General features: G+C 37.7%; 2 protein-coding genes across 2 annotated transcripts; one reads left to right on the forward strand and one right to left on the reverse strand.

The window, feature by feature from the left end:
* Window positions 1-275: 275 nt before the first annotated feature.
* On the reverse strand, window positions 276-9,484 carry RAD1 (RAD1 checkpoint DNA exonuclease). Its single transcript, XM_032415314.1, has 6 exons — window positions 9,352-9,484; window positions 8,612-8,876; window positions 7,666-7,774; window positions 6,097-6,355; window positions 4,080-4,178; window positions 276-3,755 (listed from the first exon to the last, which is right to left on the reverse strand). The coding sequence occupies exons 2-6, from the start codon at window positions 8,804-8,806 to the stop codon at window positions 3,572-3,574; spliced, it is 846 nt and encodes a 281-aa protein (XP_032271205.1). The 5' UTR covers window positions 8,807-8,876; window positions 9,352-9,484; the 3' UTR covers window positions 276-3,571.
* Window positions 9,485-9,576: 92 nt separating this feature from the next.
* On the forward strand, window positions 9,577-18,921 carry BRIX1 (biogenesis of ribosomes BRX1). Its single transcript, XM_032415313.1, has 10 exons — window positions 9,577-9,823; window positions 12,768-12,879; window positions 14,099-14,142; window positions 15,631-15,701; window positions 15,978-16,027; window positions 16,132-16,205; window positions 16,368-16,418; window positions 16,557-16,658; window positions 17,697-17,825; window positions 18,066-18,921. Exons 1-10 carry the CDS (start codon window positions 9,665-9,667, stop codon window positions 18,333-18,335), a joined length of 1,062 nt encoding a protein of 353 aa, XP_032271204.1. The 5' UTR covers window positions 9,577-9,664; the 3' UTR covers window positions 18,336-18,921.
* Window positions 18,922-19,263: the final 342 nt, after the last annotated feature.

Here is a 19,263-nt window from a genome sequence, read left to right on the forward strand (position 1 = left end):
AATGAAGGGGGGGAAATCGGAGGGGGAGACAAACCATGAGAGACAATGGACTCTGATAAACAAACTGAAGGGTTCTAGAGGGGAGGGGGGTGGGGGGATGGGTTAGCCTGGTGATGGGTATTAAAGAGGGCACGTTCTGCATGGAGCACTGGGTGTTATGCACAAACAATCATGGAACACTACATCAAAAACTAATGAAGTAATGTATGGTGATTAACATAACATAATAATAAAAAAAGAAAAAATAATTAGCTAACAGGCACTGAAATTTTTGAGGTGGATGAGGGTTAGCTATTTTCCTACAATCTCTATGCCAAATCAGACAAGGAAAAAAAAATCAAGCCCAGATCAAACTGTCCCACATACAGATTTTAATAAACATTTATCAGCAAGCATGCAAACAGTTTATGCAGCCTGTTCCTTTAGGTCAGTGAAGCCCCACTTCTCTGTCTTGGTGGCTCACCCACCAGTTTCCACAAAAGGCCTATGTAAGGCAAACTTGACAATATTCCAGAGGTGAGACTGTCCTAATCCAGTCAGCAACAAGCAACCAGAAATCCTTGGACAAAATGGCCGGAAGCAAGACCCTATAGGGGTCAAGCCTAAACGTACAGGCTACAAGCCTCACTAGACTCTTGTGTGTTTTCCACGCAAGCACGGGGAACTACTCTGACGGACTTTAATTGTTTCACACAGCCTGGATACCTCTCGTTCTGCCAAGGACAGCCACTACTATCATCTATTGGATTGATCAACGAGCTATTAGTTTCAAAAGTAAAACCTACTTTAAACATTTCCTCTCCTCATCATGGAAATCTCTGGTGGGGACTGCGATACGGATAGCACAAGCCCGTGGAACAGCGGCCTGTGGCCTTTCTGATGGGGTGCTGTCACTCCCATGCGGGAGACCCACGTGACAGCTGCCATCTGCACGGGCTGTGCGCGTAACCCGACCTGTGTGTGCACATACTACCTACGCCAGAAGTAGGAGAGAAAAACCAGACCATCTCCCCAATTCCTCAGGACCCAGGAGATTTTGTTTCGGGTGGGGACAAGGGGAAGTCGGTGTGAAGACAGGGAACAGAAGAAGGGAGTACACTGTTCGGAAAAACTCCCCGGCCTAAGCTGTTAGGAATGCTACACGCTGCCCTTTCAGGAACTGTAATGAATTCTTACCAGCACTACTTGATGCACCATAGAAACTCGGTGGCTCCTTATAAAAGTGATTGTGTTACAAGATTTATTTTTATTAGAAAAGCAGAATTTTAAAAATCATTTTATTTTGATTTTGAATCATTTCATCAATTCCAGGTGGAAACACACCATCATCAAACAGGGAAAAACATTAAAAATGGAGAAAAAGATTAACTACCCATTCCCGTAGTAAGCTCAATTTAATAAGAAAATGAGATAAACTTCAAAAAGGCAAAAAACTAAAGGTCTGAAAAATAAGATTCTATTTTTCTGTGTGTGACACTTGAATTTGTAGTCACCAGTGCGTCTGGTTGGCCTGGGAAAGCACTCCCCCTAGCGGACTGTCATAGGAATTTGAACAAAGTTAAACTAGTAATTCCTAGGTCCAAGAGAACACACTGAATAGGAAATTCTGTGTTAAATCGGTAGCTTCCTGTTAGACTGATGGAGAAAGAATTACATTCATTAGCTTATGAATTCTGAATAGCTAAAGATATGTGCAACTAAAATGGTCTTAAATGTGCAAAAAGTCAATCTTTCCCTATTAAACCAATATATATTTTAAATCCTTACAGGTCTAACTTTCAAAAAATACATTAGACCAAAATCAATTCAGAGCTAAATAACTGAAATTATAGTGACTAATAAGATGCTAAAAGATAATCTGAAATGGAGGTTCTTTCATGTAACAAATATTTACTGAATGTGTTACATACGAGGCATTGTTCTAGGTACAGGACATACCAGTGAACAAAACCCAAAAATAACTGCCCTATTTTAAAGGAAAATTATAGTCCTTGAAACTGATTAAATATTTTCATAATTATGTTTTATATTTGTTCTGTTTTTGATGTTTATCTAAAAAAAAAATGTACACAACATTTAGTAGAGTCATTCATTTCCTTCTTGAACATATACTATACTTTACAAAACTCTAACTCTTTTTGTGCCAGCCGGCATCCTGAGATGACTTGGGGGCTCAGTAGTTATCAGGGAGTCACTCTGAGCTAGACACCCAGAACTGTCCATGTCCCAAGGAGCAGAGCCCACAGCTGTTCTGGGGGAGTGTTTCCCTGAAGTGCTTTGCTGAACTACTCTCCAAACCAATCTCCTCTCATGCCATGTGGCCTATTTTAAGGTAAGGCATTCCAAATATACCCATATACCCCTTTGATGAATGTTTTTGATGAATATTATTCAATGGTTTTTAACCATCAGTAGCGGGGAGTGGGGGTCACAGGTCACAAGGATTGGCATCAGTGGGTAGGAGCCAAGGAGGCTAAATGAATCCTGCAATGGGATGAGTTTTTTCTCCATGAAGAACTGTCCCACCCACAAAGGCCAATGGTGCCTGCCCAACACTGATCTGTATCACACGGTACAGGAAACTTTATTTTAGTTATATATTTTTTACAAGCCAGATAATTTTAGTATTTCATTTTATTAAATATCCACATGCCATAAAAATTGATGGAAAACTACCCAAGAAAGTGCAAAATCACTTAATAACTGGTTTTCTACATCTTGGTCTGGATGAGAAACTCTTACAGGCAAACAGAAGTTATCTAATAAGTACTTACTACAGTACTTACTGCACTGAACAGTTGCAGAGAACAAGAAGAAATCCTGTAACTCAACTCTGAAGACTGTTTTATATATCTTGTTCATAGATTTCTTTAAAATGTATACTTTAAAAATAAATCATATAATTACTCAGACTTGTTTGGCAAAGCCTAAACTTCAGAACATTTGGGAAGAAATCACATGTAAAAGCAATCACTTCAGTGCAATTAAATGCTATTAAAACAAAAAAAAAAGTATCCTTCAAAACAGTGGTTCTCCAACATTAGCATGCATCAGAATTTCCTGGGGGAAAGTTTTCTTAAGCTACAGATTATTGGCCCACCTCCAGAGTTTCTGACAAGTTTCCAGGTAATGGTGATGCTGTTGGTCTAGATGCCACACTTTGAGAACCACTGTTAAGATATATTCTTCGGAATTCAAACTAGTAAGCGATGCCCATATGCAGCTGCTCTTTCTAATAGTAAATAAATAAAAGAACATTTCAGGTATGGATTCATCAAACTTTAAATTTTTAGACTCTTGAAATGTCTGACTTAAATAGATTATTCATCTTGGCTCATAATGATGAGTTCAAAAGACAGAACCAAAGGACAGTCCAGTAGTGGGTAATCCATGACTATATGAAAACATTTACTTACAAAATATACAGCAACTATTAGGGTACATGGACCTTGTTTGCGTCTCCTCCATGCTTCTTCCCTTTAGAAAACCCAGTCTCCTGGAGATACTATACCCAGAATGAGGATGTGACCTATCATGAATGTTCAGGTAGAAACCACAGGGAAGGCCATACTTAAGACTCTGATTCAGGAACTTCCTCGTCAGGGCAGCAGTAATATTCCACAAAACATATCTGTCCATCTTCATTTCTAATCATATACTGTAATGAGAGGAATCCTCGGTTATCTGTTCGAATAGATACCTTACAAGACAGGACTAAGGCCTTTGTGGAGGGTTTCAGTAAGGAAATCTTGTATCTGTAGGGGCGTAAATAAGAAGCAGTTGTTATTTGAACACACTTGAAGCAGTGCTCATAACTCCAAATAAAGGACAAAAATTAGCCAAAAACTACCAAGTAACAAATATAAGGATAAAATCAAATACTTGTCCAATTTGCTAATATTTTTCGTTCATAAAATTTCATCCACTATCACAACCCCAAATCCCCAAGTACACCCAGCACCCTACTCTTTATATCTTTAGGATGTTATACCTTTAGCAACAGATCGAAAGTTTTACATTTATTTAATAGATATGTGATATCCAACCTCACCTTCATCATGAATATTTTAAGAACTGACCTGTTCACCTGGGTCTGGTTACAATGAAATGATTCCATCAAATCAGAATCTTTGGGATAATCAAGGTGGGAGCTTCCCGCATTCCCAAAAGTAGATAACCTACAGTAAAAAAATGAGCAATTCATTTATTCACTGGTCCAGCAATAAGCCACATTAGGATCTCAGTAAAGAAGACACTTCCTTAAGAAGCTCATTCTGGTGAATGAAACACATAATATAAACAAACGCTGACAATACACTATACCAATTACAGTAATAAAGATTCCCGCAGGATGCTGTGGGAGTTCAGAAGATCTAGCAACTAATAAGCAGCTTTGGAAAAAATCCATCATGAATCCATCAAAATCCAGGGGTGTTTGCCTCAATTTCATTACCTTAATTCTACTCTGATACTCACCTTTCCTCATCCTTAAATCAGAAATCATATAAAAGGAGAGAGAGTTTGAAGAATGATGGAAGACCCTGATCAAACTCATCGGGAAGCCCGGGGTCCTGAGCCCCATCCTCGCCACCACACCCCGGAATTCTGGCTCTTCTGTATCTTAGTCAGACTACTCTTTAGGCAGTTTCACGGTTTTCCTTGCTTGGCAGTGTCAGCAGTTTGTGTGTTTAGCAATTTGTAAATGTTTGTATGTTTGTTTAATCTGCAAGAATTTATTGATCATTTGCTATGGGGTTACCACATTGGTAAGTACTGTGTGAGCACAGTGATAGAAGACCTAGGTGCTAGTCTTCCTCAGGTTCCATCTTTTCTCTCCTCTAAAGTAAGCTCTTTCTCTCTGAGCCATCTTGTCCATACCCAGCCATTATGACGACTCCAAAATCTAAATTTCCATTCTAGACTGATGTCCTGAACTCCATATGTCCAATACTCCCTAGTTTCAGGGGCACCTCAAATTTGACACATCTGGAAAAAAATTTCAACTCCTAGTTCCCCACCACCAAATCATTTCCCATACCGGAGATGAAAGATACCATGATCTATCTAGTTACCTATGCTGAGAGACATCACTTAGGTGGGGATCCTCTGAAATATACTGTTTAAGTGCCCAGATTTTAATTCTTATCACTGCTTAGGTAGCATTTCCATTTTGGTTAATATTTTAACCAATCCTGAGTCAAATTTTTAACTGCTCCATGTCATGATAAGGGCCTGCAATTTTTCTAGAGTAGATGTAAAAAGAACAACATACCTCTCATTCCTTATGTATTTTTAGTTCCTTTACTTTTTAATATTCTGATGTAATTAAAAAGAGAAGAACTATTTAAATCCTCTCTCCAAATTGATTCTAATCCTGAAAATTTCATAATTTGTTGGTTCAAAACATCAGGAGCAGCTTGAGAGTTTTTGACATTGTATTCCTGCTGAAAATTGCCCTCCCTTAGGAAGCTTGCCTCGATCAATCCCCCATAAGTACTCAGGTACTGTTCTCTAAGCGTCTCTGTATTTTGGTACTTAGTGGTACGCAATTCTGTTCCTTCGAGGCTGTTTCACATATTTTTCTCTTCACCTTGACTTTAAGCCATTCCCTTCCAAAGTGCTTAAAAAGGTAGATAGGCACACAGTAGGTAACTAATAGATACTTAATGAATGAACCATGTATAGAAAACATCTGTTTCCTTTTGCATCCTATACTAACTTGAAAGGAAAGAAGAAGAGATACCATATGATATAAACACCTTTGCCAAAAGTTTAAGCCCAAATTTTCCTCGTGATGTAACTTGAGCTACACCAGTAAGTAGTACAATGAAAAGACCATTAGTTTATAAAGTAGGAGACAGGGCTATTCACCTACAAACCAACACTACCTAACTATGAAACTTTAAATACTGAGTTCATCTTCCTGGACCATAGGTTTCCCAATCTATAGAAGTATGAAATAAGAGTAAAAGCTCTCTAAAGATCTGAAAATTCTAGGAACCTGGATAATAAAAGTTCTGCATCCTAAGCAAATGTGTAAGCAGGGAGATAAGAGTAGATTACAGTATTAATTATAATTGCCCTGAGTTCAAGTACCTGAAATAAGGCTTGTCGGGAGACATGGTGATCTGTAGCACTTCACTTGTCATATCCAATTCGGAAAATGCTTCACGGAGCCCCTCTGACTGCAGAATAATTTTATTGATAACATTGGTGCTGCAGAAATCAAAATCCAGAGTCTCCTCGGGCTCCTGAGTATTGATTTTACAGACTGTCACCACTCCTCCTTCTTCCAGAAATAGCATCAAAGGGTAACCATAACCTTGGTAACACATCCGAAGTGCAGTTAAAGTCCCTGCAATGGAAATAAATCACATGTTGGGCTTAGCTTTATAATGCAGGTTCCGCTTCTCCTTAAATGATACTTAAATTCCTGAAGATTATTTTATTCTGCCCAATTTCTAACACATATGCATGCATCTCTTTATAAAAAGGTATATTTTCCCTGATAAGTTACGCATAGACAATTCAAACAATAACTAATAAAACTGGCAATGAGAACAAACTGTAACTCTTTGAAATCATTTTCCAACTTGCCAAAAACACCTCAGAAATAGCTTATTGGTTTTATATATCTACAATTTTCAGGATGGAGAATCTACATGGGCCAATACTGCAAGTAACAGAATTACTAGAGAATAGGCTATGCTCTTTCTCAAAGGTGCAGTGTATGCAACAGTGGACTGCTTGATACTGTATGATAATGTCAGTGTATTCGCTGTGATAAGGATCCTTCCAACCTTTCCTATTGCGAGATATTATTTACATTTCCTCAAACCGTAAGATCAAATTGGGAGAAAAGAGAGGGTGGTTCATGGTGGTGTGGGTTTTAACACTACAAACCCCTAGAGAGGAGGAGGAATATGACTAGACATTCTATCTGCTTTCTCTTACTGGATAGAGAGCCACAGTGAGGAATGGGGGAAGGCAGATGTTTTATGAAAAACCAGCTAGGGAATGCTGCATTAGAAAAATGTATAATAATAATGGAATTGTCAGTACAAAATTAAAATATATTTTCTAAAGAACCACAACTGAACTTTCCCTAGCTAATCTCTAGATTCCTGTGAAATAAAATCATTCTTCAGGGGATTCCTTGTAATTTTATATCCATAGCAACTGAATTCACTATTCCTAAAAAAATAAAACATATATTTTAAAATTAAACATTTCAGGAAATAGACAATTTATAAACAGGACTTAAATAAAAGCAAGCACATTCTGAACACAGTAAACTAAGTGTGAGGAGAATTGGTTTCTGTTTTTCTTGGCCACTAAACTGTGTAATTCTGAACAAGTTAGGGAAAGGAAGCATTTAATACATATTTTGCAATGTTAAAGTTAACACATATTCAAAGTCTTCTCTTGGCCAGTTCAAATTTAAAATCCCCAAAACTTTGTAAATTAAAAAAAGATTAAATACTTTTGCAAATACAGAAAGAACCACAGTACACTTTCTATTAATGTGAAAAGTTAGAATCCATGATTGTGACCAGTGAAAAATGAATTTGCAATTTCCAAGATATGTTTCTTACTTCTAATAACTTTTCCTGTATTTTTCTGACCATATGTATAATGCTTTTGTGTCATAATAAAATGGCTCACCTGGCATAGGACTTGATCCAAAAATAGATAAACAGTCTAAAAGAACAGTTAAATTTATTCGAAAAGTAACAGACTCTTCCTGAACTATAAACTCTTGAAATATTCCAGCCTGTGAAAAAAAGTAAACATGAAAATGTATATATATATTAATGAAAACTCACATACAAGGTTCGAGATTTCACTTTATACGTTTTAAAAATAACAATATTGCGCTAACCCCATGAAAATAATTTCTGATTACCAATCAAAACATCTTAAGCTTTTTCAACTATTATCCATTAGAATACTACTACTCAGTATTTAAAGGTCTAACTGATTTCAGCACCATGCAAAACTTTATAAAAGGTCTTTCATCTAGCTTCTTGATCTAAACTATCGCCCACATGACTTTCCCTTGTCTCATTTTTTGCCCATCGACAGGGCTAAAGTCATTTGGAAAATAGCCAAACAATTTGATAATGCATGAGTGATACTAGTTTTCAATTTCTTTTGAGGACAGGAACCATGTCTTATCTATCCCTCTATACCTGAGGTCACACTGTGCACTTTGGTGTTCAAAAAAATGTTGGATTGGGGTGCCTGGGTGGCTGTTGGGTAAGCGTCTGCCTTCGGTTCAGGTCATGATCCCAGGGTCCTGGGATTGAGCCCCCCATGGCATTGGGCTCCCTGCTCAGTGGGGACCCTGCTTCTCCCTCTGCCTGCCACTCCCCCGGTTTGTGCTGTCAAATAAAATCTTAAAAAAAAAAAGTTGGATTAAATCTGAAATCCTCTCTGAACCATATATATATTACTTTGTAATGACAGATTATAACCAATAAAAGGGAAAAGGGAAGTATTGGCCAAGAGCATATACTCTGGAAACAATGTTTGGGTTCTCATCCCAACTCAGCCACCTGTCAACTGCGGGACTGTTGGCAAATCACTTAAAAGATGCCTATTTCCATACCTGAATAAAAGCATTTGCTTGCACACACTTTGCATTTTCCACTGTAACCTTGATTCCATTTTTAGTAGCGAAACACGTAGCATGTTCTCGGAAATGAATAGCCTTCAAGATAGTGGAGAGATTCCTAACGTTGTCAAGGCTGGCCACTAAGCTGTAGTCATTCTCGTCTTGGATCTGTGGGGTTAGGAGGGGCATCGTCCACTGCACATTTGGTCCCAAGGGATGCTCCCGGTGCCAACACTTGCTGCCGAGAATCGCCAAACACCTGATGAGATTCGACAATAAAACTCCGGATCAATGCTGGCAAGGCCCGCGATGTCAACCTGCGCTGAGGCGAGTGGAAGACGCCTGGGCATCGAACTCCACCGGACAGGGGTTGCACCCCACTTCTGCCATTTCAACTCTCTAACTTTTGGGAGAAATTACTCTTCACTCTAAGCTACGATTTCCTCGTCTTTAGTAAGAGGCTAGTAACACAGGAAAAATTGTGAACAATGAAAACAGGCAACTAACACGGTAGTTCCACGGAGGGCCAGTCCCCCCAAACTGGGACTACGTGTCCCCGCAGAGTCGGGTTTGCGCTGTCCGGTGCCCCCAACCTTAACACTAACAGAATAGGCGATGGAGGGCGGGCCCCCATTCCTCGGAAGATCCTAGAGTCCCACACAACCCCATTCACCAACCCGTCGAGAGGCGGCATCTATTTACTGGCCCCGGGATCCGGGGCGCGGAAACCTTACCTTTCCGGCGGGATCCGACGCCCGAGAGCCCTTCGCAGCCAGGTCACCGAAGAAGCCGGGCCGCGCCTCCCGGGTAACTGGGGAGGAAATGCAGCCGCTCCCGCCACTCTTTGCAGACCACACAGCCACCTGGGCCACCGTCACCGCAGAGATAAAGGCGGCTTAGAGAGCTGCGCGTGCGTCACCAGAAACCGGAAAAAGGTACCATCGAGCCGTGGGACTGCAGAGCCGAGCGCTCGGTACCATAGAGATCGGAAAGGGGAGCGAGCGGCAGAGCCGGAAGGAAAGCCGAGAGCGAAGGCGGTCAGGCAAGATGGCGGCGACCAAGAGGAAGCGGCGTGGAGGCTTGGCGGTTCAGGCGAAAAAAACAAAAAGGAACGAAAAAGATGCCAAGCAGCCAGCTAAGCTGCGCGACATGGCAGAAGAGGCGGAGGAAGAAGAGGGAGACCGTATCCCAGGCCCCGTTTGCAAGGTAGAGAGGGCTTTCATCCAGGTTACACCTGCGGCTCTACACGCCTTCCCTGGGGCCACTTCCCTGATGAGAGCTTTGCTAATTTCGAAGTTGCCTGTCTGTTACCGGAGCTCGGTCTCAGCTCTCCTCCCGGTCAGACACCGCGCTTACAGCTAGCTCTCATGCACGTGGCCGTCTCCTGGAGGCTGCGGCCGAGGAAGCGGGCGGGCTTCGGAACGGTTCACAGGGAAGCAACCTTTGGGGTACTCAGTCCCAGTGTTGTGTCTTCTCATTACTCCATTTCCCGCCCTTGGGGGTGGTATTGCTTTTCCTTAAAGTTATTTCTCGCTGTTAAGTATATATCTTCCAGAAGTTACTAGTCCCCCTATTCCGCCATAGCTACTGTCAGTCAGGGATCCTGAAGCTTGTTAGGCGGTCCTTTAAAAAGTTGCTGCCCTTGGGATAATGACTTTGACTTGTCTGATCAGGTTTTTAACTCTTAAGGGATGATGAAAGCTAGACTAGATAGAATGAACTTTTCTCGTATTCAGACTTGTTATATATAGGTCAGATACTGTACGAAGTTAGGTTTCCTCTGGCTTTGGGATTGCTAAACTAGAATGTGACTTTCTTTCTGAAGTGTTGGGAGTTTAGAAGGAAACTTAAGAACTCATGTAAGTTCATGGTTTGTATTCAAGAGAAGGTGAACACAAGTTGTTGGGCTTAACTTCCTTTCCGTAAGCTAGGTCGAATACTTTGGACACAAAGATGGTCTTTGATTTATTTCTATTTTGATTCTATTTCTACTTTCATGGCCCTTAGCATAGTACTTTAGCAGGTAGTAGGTGATAAATGACCACTATGGTGGCAAGCACTAGGAAAGGAGTTAGCTCTGAGGGATGAAAGATGAGTTTAAATTCTAGCCCTACAGATAATTAATGTCCACGTTTTGAGCTCTTTTGTCATCTGCAAATTAAGAAGAAGAAAATGTGATTTACTTTTTATGAAGAATAAGCTGGACTTCTGGAGGATTTTCAATAAATGTTAGTGCTCCCTCTTCCCTTAACCTGGAAGGAAATATGGTAGTATCTATGACCTGAGTCATATTATGAGAAATTCTATGGAAGTACAGACGGTAGAGGTTACTTTTACCCTAGGACAGTCAGGTAAGGGATCAGCCCTTGAGCTGGATCTCAAAGTAAGGGCACAATTTTAGTATTCAAAAATGAGAGGGAACAATACAAGGGCAAAGAAGAAAAAATGATCAGAGGCATTGATGTGGAGGAAAAATGAAAATAGAGCCAGATTAGCTAAAAGGTAGGGTTGATTTAGGGCGATAGTGAGGTAAAAATAGAAATGTATTTTAGAATCCAGCGTTAAAGCTATGTTGTATTGGAGTTTGTTTAGAAAATCCTGGGAGGTTAAGGATGTGATTGAAACAGTGCTTTAAAAAGACTAAGCTGGTGCTTGTCGGCCAAACCTATTGGAGAAACACCTGTCTGGGAAGGCTAGCCATTTAGGAGATTTGAGATGATAAGGATCTGAATGTGGGTACTTGGAATGGGAGGGGATTAAGAGACATTAAGAGTTGTTTTTTTTTTTACTGTACTGTATTTATGTATTTATTTTTTTATTATTATGTTATGTTAATCACCATACATTACATCATTAGTTTTTGATATAGTGTTCCATGATTCATTGTTTGCGTATAACACCCAGTGCTCCATGCAGAACATGCCCTCTTTAATGCCCATCACCAGGCTAACCCATCCTCCCACCGCCCTCCCCTCTAGAACCCTTAGTTTGTTTTTCAGAGTCCATCGTCTCTCATGGTTCATCTCCCCCTCCGATTTCCCCCCCTTCATTCTTCCCCTCCTGATATCTTCTTGTTTTGAAAACGAAATTGACAGCATTTAGTAGTGCTTATGATATAGGAGAATAGGGCAAATAGATGATTCAAAGCCTGGGGGATGGAAATGATGGTTGCATCATTTAACAGGAAACTTTATTTAAGGTTTAGTTTTCTAGAGTTGAATTTGAGGTATTAAGTCAAATACTTGGTTTATTAGGAGTGGAGAGAGTTCCTTACCTTTCTATAGATTTGACAATTGAAGCTATGGAATGATTATGAGAACTTTGTCCTGGAGAGAACAGAAACCAAAAGAGGGCTAGGAAAGACACTTTGGAGTCAGGAGGAGGAATTGGAGAGATGGAAGAAGAAAAACCAAAAATGAAGAAAGCCAAGGAAAGCACTTCTGGGAGGCAGCCATGGTCAGTGAATACTACTGAGAGATTGTCAGGATTGTTTGGCTTACTCCCTGGAAGCTTTTTATGAATATTATTGTGTCTCTACTTACATACAAGAAGTTTTTTCCATTGGCTATGTTATTTTATTAGAACTAAGGGCTATCTTAGCTTGCTTTTTTGGATAGGGGATCTAAATTTTGTCTTATTAAGAAAAAATGGGAACTTTTTAAGTTCCCTTTTTTGCATAATCACATGATGCCATGATGCTTTGCCATTTCTATCCTATATGACAGATATGTTATGGTTATGGTTATCTGTCATACAGAATAGAAATGGCAAAACATCTAAATAAGGGTTTCATGCTGTTCTTGCCTTCATGTCTTTATTGATTTGCTTGCTTGTTGACTATCTTCCCACATAAGAACAGTGCCTGACTCCTGGTAGGAACTAGTAAATATTAATATTAAAGTGTTCTTGTGAAAGGAATATTGACTGAGGAGTTTGTTCTGAATTCAAGGGTGGAAAGATTCTATGTATAGTGAAACATCTCAATTCCCTGAATTACATACATGGGAGAGAGGCAGAATTAAGGATGTAGTCTTGATACATTAGAGGATGGTGGAGTAGTTAAGAAAGCGATACTTTTAAAACTATCTTTAAAAAAACAAGGTAGGTTCAGTATGAGATTTAAAAATCTTAACATTTTCTTTTTGTTTAGGGCAAGTGGAAAAATAAGGAACGGATTCTCATCTTTTCTTCCAGAGGAATAAATTTCAGAACAAGACATTTAATGCAAGACTTGAGAATGTTGATGCCTCATTCTAAAGCAGGTGCCTTTATATCATACACTTTAAAAGTTCTTATTTATAAAGTTATCTGTATATTCTCACTTTAAGTCATTGTTTAACCTTGTCATTTGTTCAGCCTTTTCAGGTAAAGAACTCTGTTGCCTCAGAACAGTGACAAGATTTTTCCAATTAATATTTTGTTAGAAATTCTTTACAAAATTCATTAAATATTCCCTTCACTTTCTTAGATATCCTATTATCAAAATATTTCTTGAAGGTCCAGGAATGCCTTCATTGTAATGCTCTCAGAGGTCACGAGCTGGTTTGTCCTTCTAAGTAATTGAGGACTGCCATGCATTGCTATCTGCATTTTTTTTCTTAAGTTGGCTCCACACCCAGTGTGGAGTCCAACATAGGGCTTGAACTCCCAGCCCCAGGATCAAAACCTGAGCTGAGATCGAGAGTCAGACACTTAACCACTGAGCTACCTAGGTGCCCTACTATCTTTGTTTTTTTGCAAACAAAAAAAACCTGTTCTTATTAGAAAGTTAATGGACCAGAGTGGGATTTGAAGCACCTTTAATTTGGGGCTCAGCCTACTTCTAAATGCCAAGATACTCTTTTTAGCAATGGTGTATCTTGCAGGCAAGTGAAGTTTTAAGTTTAGAACTGTGGCAGTACCATCATACAGCTGTTTCTGTGCCTGTGTTGGAAGATGCTTTTGGCTTTAATTCTAGGTAATAACTTTGTTCCTTAGACCACTGTTTCTCAAACTGGGGTCTGCTGTTAGTATCTTTATATCTCTGAAACTAATAAGAGATCTAATTTTTTTTCTGTGATAATCTGAAACAGTTTTTTTCAATCCATTTCCTTGACAACTATGATTCAGAATTCAAAGAAACTTTCTTCAGTTCAAATTTTAGTTTCTTTAGTGAGTGTTCCTTAAACTGCAATCCTAGAACATAGTTCAGTTTGTGAGAATGTTTCCATATTTGAAAGGGACTTGTGGAATATGTAAAGTTGACTAGAAACACTGCTTAGATCATAATTTATGATTCTCGAGGACTGTTTTCTAATCAGCCATTTTTAGAAAAAATGAACAAGATTTTTAAAGAGGTCATGTGTTTTTAGTTCTAATTTGAAAATAAAATCTCTTTTAAGCTGAAGATTGTAAAAACACTTAAAATACTTTTTTAGAAAGCATGTATGATTTGTTTGAAGTAGCTTTGAAATCTTACTTTCTTTTTTTTTCTTTTTATAGATACAAAAATGGATCGTAAAGACAAGTTATTTGTCATTAATGAGGTAATTTTAGATAGTAATTCAAGTAAAATAAAATATTTTGGAACACTAAAGATAGTTGATTTAAACAATAAGTCAGTTATTCAGTGACTTTTAAATTGTAAAAGGTAACTCAGACAAATTTTCTTAACTCTTCAATAACCTGCCTTATAAATTTTTATATACTGTCTATTCTCACAGTTTAGTGATTCAGTATATATTACTTTTTGATCATTCTTATATTTGTCTTATCTTACCAAACATATTGAAATTTCTGGAAGACAAGGATTATATCTCTTTTTTTCTTATGTACAATACAGTGCTAAATTTATAATGGGTACTTATTAAAAAACTATCAACATGTACAAAATAAATTAAAAGTCCATTAAATATTTTTATATTTATCCCCAAACCACACATCTTAGAAAGTATTCTGCCAGTATTAAAGGTGATACACGTGGTAATTGCTCTTAAGATACTACAAATTAGTAATAGGTTAATTTTCAAAGTATTGTTGAAGATACTGAACTTATATTTTAAAGCCAACTTTTAAAAATTTAGAGGAATTGTGTTTTAAGTTCATTTCCTTTCACTATTAGAAAGGCTTATTTTATTCATTTAGCATGGATTTTTGAACCTCTGTTATAAATGGCCTTATTCTAGTGCTATGGAAACTGTTTAACAGAAAAACTGCCCTGTCATCCAGTGGGGCTTACATTCCAATGGGGGATTCAGTCCATGAACAAGTATAATTTCAAGTGAAGATAGGTGAAAAAAAACCAGTTATGAGTTTCCAGCAGTTGAGGCTTGACTAGAAAACAACCAGCTTAGTGTTGTTCAGTATTGTTGTTTGTTCTAAGACCAATAGGAAACAAAAGCAGTGGACCTAAGAGTTTTTTTATTAAGTTATTAGGTTTAAAGTCTCAAGTAGTTGAGAGTTGATGAGTACTGTATTAGATAGTTTATGAATATTATAGTAATATAAACCTTCAAGATGTTGAAGTTTAATTCAACTTGAAATACGTTTTCTATACTTCTGCCTTTCACCAGTCCCTTAGTGATTTCACAGAATGGAAATCACAGAAATGATAGTACAGATGAGGAAGAAAAATCTTAAATTTCTTGAGCTTAAAATCAAAATGCTAAAGAGTTAAAAATAAAAATAACCATTATAATGGATGTAGTTGGTTCTTAAAGGACTGTATTTTCCTAAGATTGATGAGGCTAATTGTAGTGTGCTTTATCCCTCGGGTATCTTTTTTTACTTTTTGTAGGTTGAACATGGGAGTATGTTAGGAAGATAGAGGTTCCCAGTAAGCAGAAGAGAGGCCAGAGTATCTTGTTTACCTTAGAATACCGAAGGGGAACTTTAAATGTTTCTTTTTGTGAATTTACCTAGATTTAGACCTTGGTAGCCTATTAACCTGCTTAAGTATTTTTGGAGGAATCTAGATATTAATTGCTTTGGTTCTCATTTTTATTATCTACTTCCTTTTTTTATACTTTGTTTAGGTTTGTGAAATGAAAAACTGCAATAAATGTATCTATTTTGAAGCTAAGAAAAAACAGGATCTCTATATGTGGTAAGAATGTATTAAGTAGGATTTAGGTGGAACTGTTCTTGTAAATGGATTTATTATTTATATCTCTTAGGTTATAGACTTCTTTCAGTCTTTAATATAAAAAGAGAGGGCCAGGGGATGAAACAAATTCATTTGATTTCACAAAAGTTGAAACCTTTAAAGAAAATTAAATATGTGGATGTTACAAACATGGTATGGTGTCTTTTAAACTGTGAGATAGTAAGAATTTACTACATTTCTAAATTCTAATTAGTTGAAAAATTTCCTATTTTTCAGGCTTTCAAATTCACCTCATGGGCCATCTGCTAAATTCCTCGTTCAAAACAGTAAGTTGACTCAGTTTAAGATTTTTTTAAGACATAATTAAAAATGCTCTTTTGGGATAATTGTGCCAAAGTTATGACTACTTTTGTTGTTATATTTTTTCTAGTCCATACCCTAGCTGAACTAAAGATGACTGGAAACTGTTTGAAAGGTTCTCGGCCCCTTTTGTCTTTTGACCCTGTAAGTTTCTCATTTAGTGTATGAGGTCAAATTTTCTTAGTCTGCATGGTTGTTTTTTAGTGGATGTAGTTGTGTAATTCAATTTAGTTAAAATTTCAAAAAACCCACAATTTTAAACAAAACACTGCTGTTGTAAATGATATGTTCACTTTATTTTTATAGGCTTTTGATGAATTACCACATTATGCTTTGTTAAAAGAACTCTTAATTCAGGTAAATATCTTTTCTAGAAAGTATTTTTAGTAATATAAATGAGTGTCTCCTTTGGACTTTTTGTTAATTTAGCTATCTAAAACATACATGATATGCGCTAGAATGAGAAATTAACACTTTTTTTTTTTTTTTAACTAGATCTTTAGTACACCACGATATCATCCCAAAAGCCAACCATTTGTGGACCATGTGTTTACTTTCACCATTTTGGATAATAGGATATGGTTTCGGAACTTTCAGGTTAGCTTTAATTAATTTTTAATTACACTTTGAAATGAAGTAGGATATATAGCATATAGCATTTGTAGAAGATGCAAATAATAAGTCCTTTTGTTTTAAATAGCTTTTTGCCCCCACAGAGTCGTAGCAGTTAACTACTATCTCATACTTTACCTACTTCTCTACTTACTTTTCTCCACGGCTATCAGTTGGTGTGGTGTAAGGGTTTGCTAACATGCAACTGTATATTCAGTAAGATACAAGTTTCTCTCTAAAGAGGTTGGAATCTGGGGGTGGAGGTTGTTAAGACTTAGAAAAACATGATCCCTGTAGAATGCATTCAATGAGAACTGTGAGATGAGTCATACAGCGACTCATTTAGGAGGAGAAGTGATTCTGGAAATCTTGAAGCAAGAGTTTGGCAGGATAAGAAGTCAGAAAGGTAGAGAGGTGGAAAGAACAGCATGTGAAGTAATCTGGGTTCTTTCCTGCATGGGTTGTTGGATACCTTGCAGTGTGAGTTAAACATAGCCCCTTAGCCTCTGAGGGCAGACATACCTGAACCAACAGTGTTGTGTTAGTATTTGTAGTTCAGAAGTTGCCTCTTAATTCCACAATCAGGAGCCATTCAAAAATAAATTTGGCCATGTATCCTTTTATATACCTTTTATATACCTTTTAATCTAATTTGAATTAGATGTCTAAATACAATTTAGGGGTTGACTTAAATTTTAAAAGGGTTCTCCACAGGGTGCTTTAATACATTCTGTTACAGTGGTAGCAGTTTTTAAAATTCATTTTAAAATTCATTCAATATGTGCACTGTGAGAAGCAAGATAAGGACCAAATTGAAATTACTCAATTTTGAAAGAACACCCTGAAAAAAAGTTAATATTTTCCCATGACAATTACCCGTAACTAGTAATATATTTCAGAAAATACATTTCACCTTAATTTAATTGGTTCTCACTTGTTTTAGGCATATTTGTAATGAGGTTATAGCCTAACTTTGAGGAATAGTATATCCAAACCAAAATGAAATGTTTCCTTTTATTGAAGATCATAGAAGAAGATGCTGCTCTTGTAGAAGTAGGACCTCGCTTTGTCTTAAATCTCATAAAGATTTTCCAGGGAAGTTTTGGAGGACCAACTTTATATGAAAATCCTCACTACCAGTCACCAAACATGGTAAGCTATTTTTGTTGTCAGTGGTCCCTGGATGCCCAGAACTCTCTGGCCAAAATGATTCTGTCAAGCAATTTCTGTTAACTATGAAACTAAATTTGTTTTTTTGCTGCATACAGTCTTGCAAATTACTACTTTTTTTTAATGACAAAAGTGAAGGGAAAATAGGACTCATAAGTGAATGTCCTCACCATATGTAGTATGTTTTTATTTTGAAAGCATCTGATTTTTTTTTGTTTTTAGCATCGGCGTATCATAAGATCCATCACAGCTGCAAAATACAAAGAGAAACAACAAGTGAAGGATGCACAGAAAATGAAAAAGAGAGAACCAAAGACTATTCTTCCACATGATCCCACTGCAGATGTTTTTGTTATACCAGCTGAGGAAAAGCCGATAGAAATACAGTGGGTAAAACCAGAGCCGAAAGTTGATTTGAAAGCAAGAAAGAAAAGGATTTACAAAAGGCAAAGAAAAATGAAACAGAAGATGAACAGCGGGAATGCAAAATGAATCAGTGGATAACTAACTTTTCAGTAATTTTATATTTATTTTGTATTCAATGTGTAAATACTTTTTATTATCCAGGACTACCTTATATCTCATTAGTGTGGCATTTAAGACAAAGAAAAATCAAATTAAAATTTGTGGCTTCCGTGGTGTGTATGTTTTTCTAAATATCACCATTAGTGATATTTAGAACTAATCAGTTAATTTCTGTTTTTTTGGTTTTTTTTTTCAAAGCTTGTTTGGTGTTACTAAAAATTTAGCACACCTCAGGTTTAGGCCTGTTTTCTTGGATTAAAATTTTGGGTTTAGCAAAGCTGAAATTCAAACAGATTTATTGGGTCATTATTACTTTTAAAACAATGAATTAGGCACTTTGAGAGCTTAGTTTCGGATGGTAAAGTGCAGATAGACTGGTAGAAATAAAAAGCATCTTACTGAGGTTGGAGTCCCCGAGTCACCAATGAATGAGGCCTTGGAAAAGCCAATCCTTGATCTTGTTTTCTCACCTCAAGAAAGTACAGTAGGGCACCTGAGTAGCTCGGTGTGTCTGCCTTCGGCTCAGGTCATGATCCCAGAGTCCTGGGATCTAGTCCTGCATCATTGGGCTCCCTGCTCAGTGGGGAGTCTGCTTCTTTCTCTGCCCACCCCCCTTGTGGGAGTGTGCTCTTGCTCTCTCACTCTCTGTCTCTTTTAAAAAAAAGTACAGGGGCGCCTGGGTGGCTCAGTCGTTAAGCGTCTGCCTTCGGCTCAGGTCATGATCCCAGGGTCCTGGGATCGAGCCCCGCATCGGGCTCCCTGCTCGGCAGGAAGCCTGCTTCTCCCTCTCCCACTCCCCCTGCTTGTGTTCCCTCTCTATCAAATAAAATCTTTAAAAAAAAAAAAAAAAAGTACAATAATTCTTAGGTTTTGAGAATCAAATGACTTAATACAT

This window comes from Phoca vitulina, unplaced genomic scaffold (assembly GCF_004348235.1).
Source record: "Phoca vitulina isolate PV1807 unplaced genomic scaffold, GSC_HSeal_1.0 scaffold17, whole genome shotgun sequence".
Classification (NCBI taxonomy): domain Eukaryota; kingdom Metazoa; phylum Chordata; class Mammalia; order Carnivora; family Phocidae; genus Phoca; species Phoca vitulina.